Source organism: Vicugna pacos, chromosome 7 (genome assembly GCF_048564905.1).
Source record: "Vicugna pacos chromosome 7, VicPac4, whole genome shotgun sequence".
NCBI classification, from domain to species: domain Eukaryota; kingdom Metazoa; phylum Chordata; class Mammalia; order Artiodactyla; family Camelidae; genus Vicugna; species Vicugna pacos.
This window is the reverse complement of record NC_132993.1, coordinates 48,054,451-48,068,573: the sequence shown is the minus strand read 5'-3', so window position 1 is coordinate 48,068,573 and position 14,123 is coordinate 48,054,451. Positions and strand designations below refer to the sequence as shown.

At 35.9% G+C, this 14,123-nt stretch overlaps 1 protein-coding gene across 1 annotated transcript in view; it reads left to right on the top strand.

The window, feature by feature from the left end:
* The window catches only part of ABCB5 (ATP binding cassette subfamily B member 5), a 114,223-nt gene that overhangs the window by 99,013 nt on the left and 1,087 nt on the right, over positions 1-14,123 (top strand). The window contains exons 26-29 of the mRNA XM_006211710.3: positions 2,247-2,403; positions 5,183-5,380; positions 7,181-7,387; positions 12,479-12,625. Of these exons, the coding sequence (XP_006211772.1) occupies positions 2,247-2,403; positions 5,183-5,380; positions 7,181-7,387; positions 12,479-12,625 (709 nt within the window). The remainder of the gene's footprint in view (positions 1-2,246; positions 2,404-5,182; positions 5,381-7,180; positions 7,388-12,478; positions 12,626-14,123) is intronic.

The following is a 14,123-nucleotide window of genomic DNA, read 5'->3' as shown; positions in this document are numbered from 1 at the left end:
ATATTTTTGCTTCAAGAGTTATTTCAACATGAAAATCACTTCTGAACTGTTTCTTGTAATCTTATCTATAGGCATGAAGGGGCTATATAAGCCTTTATTATAGATTAATACTTTGACAAATGCGTTTTAGTGACTTTAAAACATTTATCATTATAGAAAATTATTCCTCTTTATATATCCTAAATGGGTGAAATTCCCAAGACCAACAGTGGCATAGGCAGTCGGCCTGAACATTTCTCTGGAGTAAGCTCTTGGTTAAGAAGCCTCTACGAGCTCAGACTGATTTGAAGGATCTGGTTTAACTGTCTCATGGAGCTACAGCTCTGGTTATTGTGCAATAAATACTTTTTAAGTGAAAGTATATGGCAGTTAATTCACTCTAGCTATTTGGACCAGGATAGATTCTGTAGAAGACCAGCCTTGGCCTCTTTATAAAGAACACACCTGGAAAAAATAGTATAGAGGAAATGAATGTCCCTGACTCAGCCTCCAGGTGGTCCCATCACCACAAAATTAGGTTCCTCAATATAATCCTTATCAACATCAACCCCTATCCCACCTAGCCTCCCCTCAACACATACACAATAAAGACAGTATCAGGGCTTTTACTGGTACTCTCCCTCTCTTCTAAAACTTCTTCTTGTGCTATTGTGCACCCTTCAGGTCATTTACCTCTCACAGATACAAGTTCTGAAAGGAAGGCCCTTCTCCCCTTCTCAGTGAATTTCACTTTAGGGGAGACCTAACAAAGACATTAGCCTCTGGACATTTATACCAAATGCTTAAATTAAGTTTAATGGTAAAAATTTTAGGACAGGTAGATATTTTGGCATATCTCAAATCAGAGGAGGAAAGTTGCTCTGAAAATCCACCATCCCTGTGGGACTAGAACTCAAATCTCCTGACTTATAATCCAATTATTTTCCCATCTCACCTGCTGACTCTTGAATCAGACTGTCTTGTTTGTTCTGATTTTTTTCCTTGCATTAAAGAAAAAAAAAATAAAACTCTGCTATGTTACCTAATTCAATAACCACTTCTGATATAACTGTGTATTAAGTATTTTGAATGGCATTTTGAGCTCTAAATCATTTCAGTAAATATTGGTACCAAAAATACCTTGACATCACAACTATTGGCTACAATAATTTTAGCATCACATACCCCCATAAACTGGTTGTTTTTATATTTTATACACTGTTTGACCTTTGTAAGACAACAAGATTCAAAATCCGAGGTCTAGGTCACTGAAGAGATTGTATCAAAATCTACTCCTTGGTAGTTTCCATCTCTGGAGAAATTCACAAGGAGACCAGAATGTTTAACCTTGCTGTGATCCAGCACAGCAAGCAAGCATTTGGGTTCTATAATGTCCTTTTACTGCCCAATGTTTAAATACTGTCAGTGAAACTTGTCCAGTCTTAGCTGAATTTTACCTTTACCTCTGCCACTGAGATGCATTATTTTTCATTCCAGTAATATGTTTTCATGTCTAAAATGAAAAAGAAAATGAGAGAAAAATATTTAACCATGGCCACATGATATGCCACATTTCTGTGACTATTCTGTGTGCTTCCAAACATCGCTTGCATACTTACCATTTTATTATTAACATATTTTGAAACTGAGGTAATAATCTAAAGCAGACTGAAAAGATCAAAGCTCTTCTTCCAGTCTTGCTAAGGTGTATTATAGTCAGATTTTGTTTTGAGGACCTGAACAAAGTCCAATCTCCATGCTTTACTCTCTTTAAATCATGTAGAACTCCAGGCAGATAACCAATCATCTGGCATCAATTATTTGTTCTAACTACATTATATGCAAAAAGAGAAGAAAAAAAAAACATTGGTATCTACTGTGTAAATTCAGATCTTACTACTGGAGACTCATTCTTCCTATTGTTAGTTGAATTCCCTGTCAAATCTCCAAGCAAATGAGCCTTATATCAAGGAGGCAAAGAGGTTTTATATTCACCAGTTAGGGCCTTTGATCTGTGTTTCTAATTGAAAGAGAATTTTTTAAGATTACCTGAGCTCCAAAGTTTATTTTGGTGTACAGAGCAAGGAAAGATCACTGTGTGGTAAACAATTACAAATTACAAAAGAGGTATCATTTGGGAGCCTTCAGCATTAGTGGTGTTGTCTGAGCCAAAAGATTATATACCTGTGCCTGCTTTTTCTTTTACTTGCAGAGCTCTTGTTTGAAAATGGACCTAATTGAGATTTGAATGCTTTATCTTTTGGCAGAGTTTTTACTGCAATTGCATATGGAGCTATGGCCACTGGAGAAACACTTGTTTTGGCACCTGAATATTCGAGAGCCAAATCTGGGGCTGCACATCTGTTTGCTTTGTTGGAAAAGAAACCATCTATAGACAGCTATAGTCAAGAAGGGAAAAAACCAGTAAGCACAACTATGATTTTAAATGTCCACTTATTATTAGTTATTCATATGCAAGCTCTCTAAATAGAGACTTAACTGAAGGCATTATTTGAAAACTGCAAAACATAGTGCTATAAAGAATTAAAAGCTTATATAAATAATTGTTACAGCTACAAAGGGAGAAAGGAGGGTCTTAATCAATCAAATGTTCACCTCTACTACTAAAATGTACATATTTTATATTAAAAATATACACTTCTAGTTTATTTGCCTGATACCGTGAGAATGTTCATGAACAAAGGATTGATTTATATATTTAATTTTATTTAGATAGCAAAAGTTTTAGTCTTGGATGAAGATTTACATTAGGATTTATTCACTTTTTTCCTCTGATAATATAAGCAAAGTAAATAATGCCTGCTACCTCAGATCCCATGTTTCATGGGAAATATATCTGCAAACAGAAGAGGGAAAAGGGAACTATATTAATTAAACTATTAAATATTAAAACACATATTTAGTCACAAACTCTAAAAGACTGTGAATATCAAAAGAGAAATAATAGGGAGATTGTACGGTTTCAAAATAAGCCTCTCAATAGCAGTCTTATAAATTAAATATATATTTAATTTTAAGACCTTTCAAGACATTTTAAATTTAAAAGAATAGCTATTAGGTATATACCTAAAAGAAAATTTCTATTTAAAAGTATTCCCCTCTAGAATTCTAATAGAAGATTTTTATCTATAGCAGCTTAAAATAGTACATTAGCACTAGAATTACATAATTATTAAAAGGAATGCCAGTTGTTAGTGACAGAAATAAAAACATCTTGAAATGCTCAAAGTAGAATACTCTAAGATACATCATAGTCAAAATAAGATTTCATACTTGTCTTTTGTTGGGGGAGGGTATAGCTCAGTGGTAGAGTGTGCGCTTAGCATGTGCAAGGTCCTGGGTTCAATCCTGAGTTCCTCTATTAAAAAAATTTTTTTCATAAATTAATAAATCTGCCTTCCCCTAAAAAAACTCTTAAAACCCTCATTCTTGTCTTTTGGAAGGTAAAGTATGTAGGAAACTTTTTTTTAACCTTAGGATTTAGATATATAATAATATTACTGCTTATTTCTTTCTAAGCATTTCAATAGAGGGATTGAGCATCTCACTGATAAATGTCCTCATAGAAGTGTATACAAGGCATAGAAAGTGGAAATGTTCCTTACAAAGACTATAAAATTAAGTAAAATTAAGTTATTTAACCTTCATTTTGTTTAATGTACAAATACTTCTAAATATCATTTCCTGTGCTTTAAAAAATTAAAATCTTGCAAAACAAAATTGGTAAATATCGATAACTATTGAAGCTGGGAAATAGGTATGTAGTAGTCCATTACATTATTCTCTCTACTTTTACAGATGTTTGAAATTTCCATAATAAAATGTTTAAAATAGTAAGAATAAATTTCTAAGTATATTAAAGTCTAGAAGTGTAGAACATCTCTCTATGCCTTTCCAAAAGGCGCAAGAGCATACACAGAAATAACTGTACTCTCCATTACTCTGCATTATTCTGGGTTTTTTTTAAAAACTTTTTTCACTAATAACATTCAGGTGTTGTAGTAGGTAACACAGGAAGCATTGAATAAGCTAAAAATAAACTACTGCTAAACAATATTTTGGCATATATCCTTCCAGATATTTTTCTCTAATTCTAGAACTCTTAATTAACCACATGTTAACATTTCTTTCTTTTGACAACAGAATAATCTCATCGACAGACATTTTTTGGTGCTCCTCCCCTCTATCTACCCCTGCCTCCTACCTATACACTGGGCTCAGAATGTGCTGAGCATGACTCTTAAACCTTAAACTACAGTTGATTGAGGGCAAACATGAAGGTCAAAAGAACCTAAAATCTTATGAACCAAATATATAAAGGGAAAATTAATCATCATTTAGTGATAGTTCTGGAAAGTCTTTTATAAACATCCTTGGTGTATATAAGTATTTTTTTACAAATTATCAACCACTAAATAGATTGACGCATAGAGAGAAAAATGAACTTTTAGGCAAGTGTCACTGACAAACAATGATCAGTTAAAAACAAAGATAAATCTGAATTCTTGATACTAACTGGTAATATATAGAATAGATAAACATACAAGTTCATGCTGTATAGCGCAGGGAAGTATGTTCTATATCTTGTAGTAACATGGTGAAAAAGAATGTGAAAATGAATATATGTATATTCATATATGACTGAAGCATTGTGCTGTACACCAGAAATTGACACAAAATTGTGAACTGACTATATACTTCAATAAAAATATACATACAAAAAGTCGTAAAAAATAGAATGTATGGTAACTGTAAAACATGGTCCAACTTACAAAAATAACATTTATGCATAAAGTTTATGAGGACCCCAGCTATTCTGAATTAAGCAATAAATGTCTATAAAGCACAAACTAATTTTTTAAAGATACATTTATTTAGCGCAGCTGGTCAAACAGTTAACCTGCAAATCGGATTGTGACTGGTACTGAAGCCAAAGGAAACAAGTGTTTTTAGGAAGTTGATGAAGTCCAGTAGTGAAGACAACAAGAAGTACAGATATAAAAATCTCAACAAAAGTGACAGAAACCAATGTGCAGTCATCAACTCTACAAAGAGAAATACGATGTTTAAAATTAAATTGATTGTAGAAATATGCACAATTTTTAGAAAGCACTCAGCCAGTGTGCTATAATTTGTCACAACTTTTCTAAGTCATCCTTCTAAACACTGTCAACTTTCACAGGACATATGTGAAGGGAATATAGAGTTCCGCGAAGTCTCTTTCTTCTATCCATGTCGCCCAGATGTCCTCATCCTTCGCAGCTTATCCCTTTGTATTGAGAAAGGGAAGACAGTAGCATTTGTTGGGAGCAGTGGCTGTGGGAAAAGCACTTCTGTCCAACTTCTACAGAGATTTTATGACCCAGTGAAAGGACAAGTGGTAAGGCTGAATTTAAATACAATTTGTCTGGGGGTTAGTAGGGCTATTCTTAAACATTCCCTTGTGCTTAAGCATCATCACTGATTTGGAGAAGGCAAATGATGCATTAGTTAAAAAAAAACCTTATCCCTTAACTAAGAGGATAAGCAAACCAATAACAGAAATGATGAATAGGACTTTGAGGCTAAGAACAAAGATCCAAACATTATTCAACTATTAGCGGAAATTTTGATCTTAGAAGCCATAGAATTATTTTAGAATACAGGTGTTGGAAGATGGTTCTAATGTTCACTTCTGCGCTCTTTCATCACTCTGTTCTGGTTTAAGACAGAGACAGTTTCTCTTCTTCCCTGGTACAGGCTTCCTGCTATTCACTCTGGCCATCTCCACTCCCTCAACCCAACTTTTAAAACTTTATGCATGATTAGAGCTTCTCTGAATCAGCTGCATTAGTTCTGCATCCTGATCTCAAAAAAAAAATGCAACCTCTCCCTCCTTTGCATTCCAAAGACTGTTTTTGTCACCTGGCACTTTTCTTAATCTATCTAATATTCAAGATTTCAATTATTGTTTCCCTGCAACCACCACGACATTACAAATACACAAAGACAACTTCGGATTCTGCCTCCTCCTACCCCCACAAAAAACTGTAAGTCCATAAAAGTCAAAGACTGTCATATTAGTCATCCTTCTGCTGCAATTTATAGCCGTTTCCCCATTGTGGAATCTCGAAGACTATGCAAAATGGAACACTCCAAAATGGCTCTCTTGTTACTAGTGAAAACAATGAACTAATGAATAACAAAACTATTTATTTACACATAGTGTAGCATACTCCCTCCTTCAAACTCTCCAACAGCAGTTAGAATAAACTGGAGTCCATACCATTAGATCAAGGTCCTTCATGATCTGGCCCCTGCCTCTCTCTTCAACTCTTCTCCTATCAATCCTACCTCATTATACACTGTGTGTCAGTCTCATTGGCTTCTTTATGTTCTTTAAACACACTGATGGGTGTTGGTTCTTGCTATTCCCTTCTCTAGAATGTTCTTACTCTAACTTCTCTGACAGTGCCTTCTCATCATTCACATCTCAGTCTAAATGCTACTTCCTTAGGTAATACTGTAAAAAATAATGCATCCACCCACCTCCTTCCCAAATCCTCACCACATCCTCAGTCACTCTATCCCATTATTCTGCCTTCATGACACTTTCTTTTTCCGAACTTTCTGTTTATTAGTGAGCTTATTGCCTGTCCTTCACTAGAATATAAGCTGCAGGAGGACAAAAGCTTTGTCTTATTTATTCCTGTTTCCCCAGTGCCTGAAGGGTCCCCATCACATAGTAGGTGTGTTCATCAAATGTCAGTTGAATTTTGTTATATGTCCCTGTGACTAAACATGGCTTTGTACAAAACGACATATTTCTACTTGTGGACTACTATTTACATCTACTCTTCCCCAGGGCTTTAATAAAGTGAGATCCTGTTACAGTGGAGGTTGGTCATTTTTCATCTGACTTCAGTACAAAGCACCAGGCTTTAGACTCTGGGCAGGTCTCTAGAATATATGGCCATTCCTAGAAAGGTCAAGTAAGTTTAGGACTCTGCACTTTAGTCAGTTACATGCCGTCTGCTTCTATACAACTTATGATTTATGAGCCTTCCTTGGGTAACACTGTACTGTGAAACAGCTTGAATTCCTAACTTTGTTATGATTTGTGTATGTTTGAATACAGTGAACCATGACATAATACAGTTGCTGGATCTTCACATACCATTCTCCATTCTGCTTTTGGCAGCTGTTTGATGGTGTGGATGCAAAGGAATTGAATGTACAATGGCTCCGTTCCCAAATAGCAATCGTTTCTCAAGAGCCTGTGCTCTTCAACTGTAGCATTGCTGAGAACATCGCCTATGGTGATAACAGCCGTGTTGTGTCATTGGATGAGATAAAGGAAGTAGCAAGTGCAGCAAATATCCATTCTTTTATTGAGAGTCTCCCCGAGGTAAGAAAATGTCTGAAATCTTGAACTACAAGAATCCTAAATAAGCCCAAATATTTTACTGGGCCTAAGTGGTGGTTCTTTTGTGTTCCTTGGATTATTCAATTTAGTTATTGCCAGCATCTAATGTAAAGTTAGATTTGAAAAGAAAAATTTGAGAGTTCTGTGTGACTATTTTTGCCAAGACTGAACTGTATTAATATTCACTGAATTAATTTTCATATTTTGATTTTTCACCTTCTATCCATTTATACTCTACTCATGTCTACACAACCATTATCCCTCCCTGGACCATGCCTGTAGCCTCTTAATCTGTCTTCCTGCTTCCAGTAATGTCCCATTTTAATTCTTCTTTCTTAAAGCAACTGGAAGGATCTTTTAAAAACATAAATTAAAACCTACTTGTCCCTGCTTAAAACCTCCTAATGGCATCCCTTTGCACTTAGAATGAAGTCAAAACTCCTTATATGGCTGGCAAGACCTTCTGTGATCTGGCCCTGCTTGCTGGTCCAGCTCCTTGCTCATCATGTTAGTTTACTCTGCTTCAGCCACACTGGCCCTTTCTGTGTTATGAACGTGCCAAGTTCTTTCCTACCTCAGGACATTTATACTTGTTGTTTCTTCAGCTGGGACCTCCCTTCCTCTGACTCTTTGAAAAGTCAACTCCTTAATTTTCAAGCTCTTTTAAATGTCACCTTTGCAGAGGCCTTCCCTGGCTACCTTATTTTAAAAAGTCCTCACCACCCCTATTGCCTATCACTTAGTCGTCAGGGCACTTATCACAGTCTAAAATTATCCTGGTGTTTATTGACTTGTTTAGGGCCTCCTGTTCCCACTAAAGTGTTAGGTCCTTGCCTGCCATTTTGGTCATCTCTTTGTATTGGCTGGGACAGATGACACAAAATCTCAGAAAAGTTAAAAATCTTGGCAAACTATAGAGACAACTTTAGCATAGCAAGCACTGTTACAAAACCAGAAGTAATACACAGAGACACTAATTGTGATTGCAACTTAAAGTTCTTGCAATATCTGATTATATCTATATGCACACACAAATAAAATAAAAATATAGATACCTACTTTAGATTGGAAACAAACTTTTATAATGTGGTATTCTAGCTCACTTTAAAAGGAAATGCCAAAGTTTAATAACTATTATATTAAACAGCTAATTTAGTATCCCGTTCCTTGGGGGAGAATAATGGTCACCATACTCTTTTTATACTACTAGATCTTCCGTCACCATCTCCTGTCCACACTAATTGGTTCCTGTAACTAGAAATGAGCCATTAACACAATTTTCCTTACTCCAGTAAGGTTCTTCAGTACTAAGTATAATAGAAGGATTAACATATTTTTTATAAATATTGTGACCTTATGTCTTTCCCTTTTTTACCAAGGCACTCATTGCACTATTGATTCACGGTCAGATTATTATCCACATAACTCTGACATATATTGTAAAATGCTATCCATTTTATATTTGTACCATTTGACTTTTATTCTTAAATTCTGTGTTATCTTTCATTCTTTTCATTGTAATTCTCAGATATACTCAAAAATTACATATTGCAGAGATAATGTGCTTTTTACAACAAACTTTGAGATCAAGATGATGTTATTTCCAAAAGAAAGAATAGCTTTTTTTAATGTTTTTAAATTTAACTTTAGTTTACCTTCATATCACTGTTTGCCCCAAAATATGTAGAAACATAAAGAAAGCTGATGCCAAAAATGTCATTTGGGTACAGGACAGTGGAACTAGTAGTCTAGCAGCAATGTAAATGACTATTTGGAGTGAAGAAGAGACAGGGCATTTCAAAGATCACTTAGGAGCTATTTCCAGGGTTAAGTTATGAAGGCTTGAATTAATAATTATAAGGTGAAATAAAACAAGGAAAAGGCTTTAAAAGATATCATAAAAGTGGGATTGTCAGGACTTAGTTCCACATTGTCTGTTGAAAGTGAGCAAGAAATTACATGATGGCAGCCTACTGGAATAAAAACGCATAGAGCATGTGATGAGAGTACAAAGGAAGAAATGACAAAGACTCCAGGAGCCCAGAGAAAACCACAAAGAGGATGTTGCTTTGAACTGGGTTTTGAAGAATGAGTAGGAGTTTACTAGGAAGACAAGGGATAAATCCATGCTTAGGAGGCAGAATAAGTTCATGTAGAAACACATACATGGAAAAGAGTTTTGGGTGTTTGTGGGGGGATAAATTTAAAATCCTGAGTATAAAGCATAAACTGGGGAATTGAGAAGGGGCCAAACAAAATATGAGCAGGGACTAAATGTGAAGGTCCTGATATGCCAGGCTAAGTTTGGACTCTGTATAATTGGAAATAGGAAACCACTAGACATTTTTAGGCAGAGAAATGACATGATCAAATTCTTAAAGGAAAAAATTGCTGCTGAAGCTCAGCCTTTGGTTTGCTCATCTAAGAGGTTCTGTGGCCACTGCGGCAATGGCAGAGACTGCATGAAAGTCCTGGTACCTTACAACAGTCTGAGTGAGAGAATGAAGGTCTACATTTTCTTTCCCCCAGTTCCAGTTTCCAAAAGTTCTTAAACATCATACCCTTCTCTTCCAGTCATGCACAAAGACTGTATGTTTGGGGCAAATTTGTTTGGTGGCCAAAATGCTGTAAGTCTATATGTGGTCTTTATTAATCCTACTTAGGATGAGTTATCAAATATTTCTATATAAATATTCATATATTTGATTACTGATTGTTTCCCCAGCCTTTTCTGGGGGTGTTAAATAATATATATATCACTTGTTAAATATATATATTATATAGTATATACAATTTATAGTATATTTTCTTCTAAAGTGAAAAAACATGGAATTATAAACAAATGTAGCTCTAAGAGTTTCAGGTGAAGGATTATGGACCTGACTCAAACCAGGAGAGTGATCTTGAATAGCAAGGAGTCAACTTGGAGCTTGCCAGGGGTAACACATCTATGGTATATGCCATGGAGATAACCTGCAGGCATTTGGAAATATTGGCCTGGGAGAGGAGCAATACTGCCCTGGTCTTGATGATCCTCTGAGAAACATATCAGATGTAGGTGTCTCCTAGTCCCCACAATTTCACTCAGTGGCAGCTCTCAGTCAAGCCACATCACGGCTCCCTGAGGAGGACTTCGACCACTGGAACCACTCTGAAACTCCTTTCCCAAGCCTGCAGGGAGTCTCCAAAATGCAGTTGGTTTAGGATTAGACTCTCTGATGTTCCCTCCAGGATCTAACTGACTTTTAGCCCCAGATTCACACTGAACAGCCATTGCCCCTTGAGTGTCTCATAAAACAGCTGATTCCAGGGCATTCACAAACCCAATGTTTGCTAGAAAATTTATTTAGATTCTCAGTTTAAATAGGAAAGAACAAAATTCTATAGTTCTTCATTAAAAACAAACACACAAAAAAACCAAAAGCCTTCCATTTAAGTATCTGAAAATGTTTTTAGGTTGCTATTGAGACAATGTGTATATTCACATTTTTAATCTGTTCTGCTTAACGATGGGCAAAAATATCTGAATTTAATTTTTATTCATTCATTCTTGAGACTTACATCTTCCTGCAAGTCAGAGAAGGCGAAGAAATGCAAAATGATTTCCAAGCCAATACTGTATCTTCTTCAGCTATACTAGAGGAATCTGTGTACAATTTAAGCTGAACTGGCAGAAAGAGCTACAAGCCCATTATCATTCGCATCCAATCCTCTCTCAATTTTTGGCGTAAGATTAAATTCTCTAATTTAGATGGGAACTTTGTGGTGTATAGAAATGAATTACATAGTTTCATCTGATATTCTGTAGCCTTATGATTTCAATTTTAATGAATTGCATCTCAGGAGGAAGAGACTTAGCCAGACCCAGCAGTCCAGATAAAATTGCAGAGGAAATAGCTAAAGTCTGTTTTCTTTGTAGAGCATTCACTTCAGAAAAGATGCTTTTACTGCGTGTTAGTAATTCAGACACTCATTGTTTCATATAAAGTAAGCAACTGTGCATTTTAAATTGAAAAATGAACTTTGAGATGAATTAGACACATTTGTTATAAGGTTATATCACAGGCTCTCTTGAAATCCACTCTGCTGGAATGGTACCTCCTGAAGGCAGTCAGGTGTGGAGGTGTCAGCTGATTCAGGCTTCTCCAGGGTACTGAGACAGAGGAACAGCATATTAATCGTGTGCTGCATCTTCTCTTTGTTTCTGTATGACCCACCCTTAGAAAGTTTTGCACTTGGACTTGCTTTCCCAGCGGACCTTGTCCATCTACATATTCTTGTCTGAGTACCAATGTAGACAACTAGCAAGGGCTACTAGAAAGCAGTGTGGAACTTTGGAAGGAAGCATAGTCAATGGGACAATCTAGAAAGCAAGTGGGAGCCTGCTTGCACAAACTGAACTGATCTACTGTGATTTAGCAGACTACAGTGGCTTCAGGATATGTGAGAAATTTCCTTTACCCTTCCATGTAGGGTAATACTGAAGACGGGGTCATTAGTTAGTAGGAGAGTGTGGAAACACTGTGAAGTGCTAAATGTCACTTTCATGGCCTGAAAAGGTGAATGGGCTGTCTCAAGATACCAGCCTAATTTACTGTCAGGAAGATACCTATGCCACTGAGAACAACATCCTAGTGTCTTGCAGAGATGTGCGCCTAGGTGTTTAGCAAGAGCCAAAGTGAAGAAGGCCAATAGTTTCCTTCAAAATGATACATTAAATCATTTTGACCTGAAAATAGAAGATAATTTTACTTAATGGGAAAAGATTTGTGTTTACTGGCAACCTTTTTTGCCAATATTTTTTATGCCTTAATTTGAACAATTCCTTTGTAGAAGCAAAATGGCAAAGGTCTGTTGTTTGTGATCAGATTAGATATGTAAATGAGATGGTAGTGTTTACTGCTGGTTTAGCATTTATTTGCAACAAAGCCCAAAAATAGATTTCAGCACTTGTTGGGACACAAATTTTCAAGAGTAGCAAAATTTGAAATATTTAGATGGCTCTCGCCCACAATTGCCATGCTAATTTAAATAACCAAGCCTTGCTTTCTTAATTGCATGTTCCTATAACAGAAATACAACACGCAAGTTGGACTGAAAGGAACACAGCTTTCTGGTGGCCAGAAACAAAGACTAGCTATTGCAAGGGCTCTTCTCCGAAAACCAAAAATTTTGTTGTTGGATGAGGCCACTTCAGCCCTTGACAATGAGAGTGAAAAGGTAACATCCTCTTCTTTCATCTCAGAATATAGTGTGAAATATGAGAGTAGAGTATCATGGAAGAGACCAAGGTCAGTTTGGGGGAATAAAAGACCTGGAGAGAACTATAGTCATTGAGTCACCAGTTCTAATTAAGCTTTGGCCTTTAAAAAAATGTTAGAAGCTGGTGGGGAGGTGGGAAGGAGTTGGGACACAGGGCATCTCATGTTTTAGAAAAGTTTTCTCACTTGAATTGATCTCATTATCAAAAGGGATCCAATTCTGGAAACATTTCTCCACTCGAGAAAAAAGCCCAAGGAAAATTACTTCCCTACTTTATTATTATCCTAATGATGCCAAATAAAATAATAAGGCAATCTACATGTATAAAAAACTGATCTCCACTGCATTGTTGGGGCCTGCTAGTTACTCTACCTTCTATAGACAATCATAGCTTGGTTAAAAAAGGAAGGGAGGGAGCAAACAGACATGTAACAATAGATTTACACTGCAGGCTCCTCCAGATGTTTAATTTTGCTATGTCCTTGTCCCCTGGTTGTTTCTTGTATATAGTAAGTTCTTATTTGTTAAATGAACCTTGGTTGAGTGAATCATAATCTTTAATATTTATCAATGTCTAATTATATGCTATTATCTCAGTCTTTACAACAGCTTGATGAATTAGCTTATTTTATTATCATGCTCATTTTACAGATTAGCACACTAAGACTTAAAAAATTTAAGTCACTTCCTTAAATTCTACTAGAGGGTGTCTGACCTACGAGCCCATGTGATTAATCACCACATGACTGCCATTTGTTAATGGTTCTCATTCTTGATTTCCAAAGAGACAGTGTGTTATGAAAGGAACAACAAGACTTTTGGAATTAGACATATCTGGGCTATAATCCTGGATTCATCAGTAACTAGCAGTGTGACCTGCATCAAGTGACCTGCACTTTTCAAACATTGGTTTACTCATCAGAAAAATGAAAATACCCTTTACAGGGTTATTGCAAGTATTTAATGAGATATCTATCATTGGAGTATTTTATATAGTCAACAAATGTTGGTTTTCACCTTCCAGTCTCATTTCACATATACAACATTATATCCTCGTAGCTGGGATGGTGTTTTAGCCAGGACAGTTTTACAACTAAAATCTACAAAAAACATAACAAAAACAAAACAACAACTATGAGAAGGAATGAAATAAGTAAATTAGACAATTTCATTTAGGTATGGAAATACTACTTTCTGGCTTTGACTTTGGAACCACTGACTTACACACAACCATCTAATTTTTATTAATTGTCACAAAATCTTTTCCAATTAAAAGCCTCATGTAATGTGTCTATAATTACTTTTTCTAGATTTCTATTGAGTAGAGTATTTCACAAAGTAAGGTAGTTTCCTTGGAGCATAGCATAGACACAATGAAAGTTATTAGATTACCTTAACCAATTTGACTTGGGCGAGATTATTAGCATCTAACCCAAGCTGGCAATCACAGGTCCTT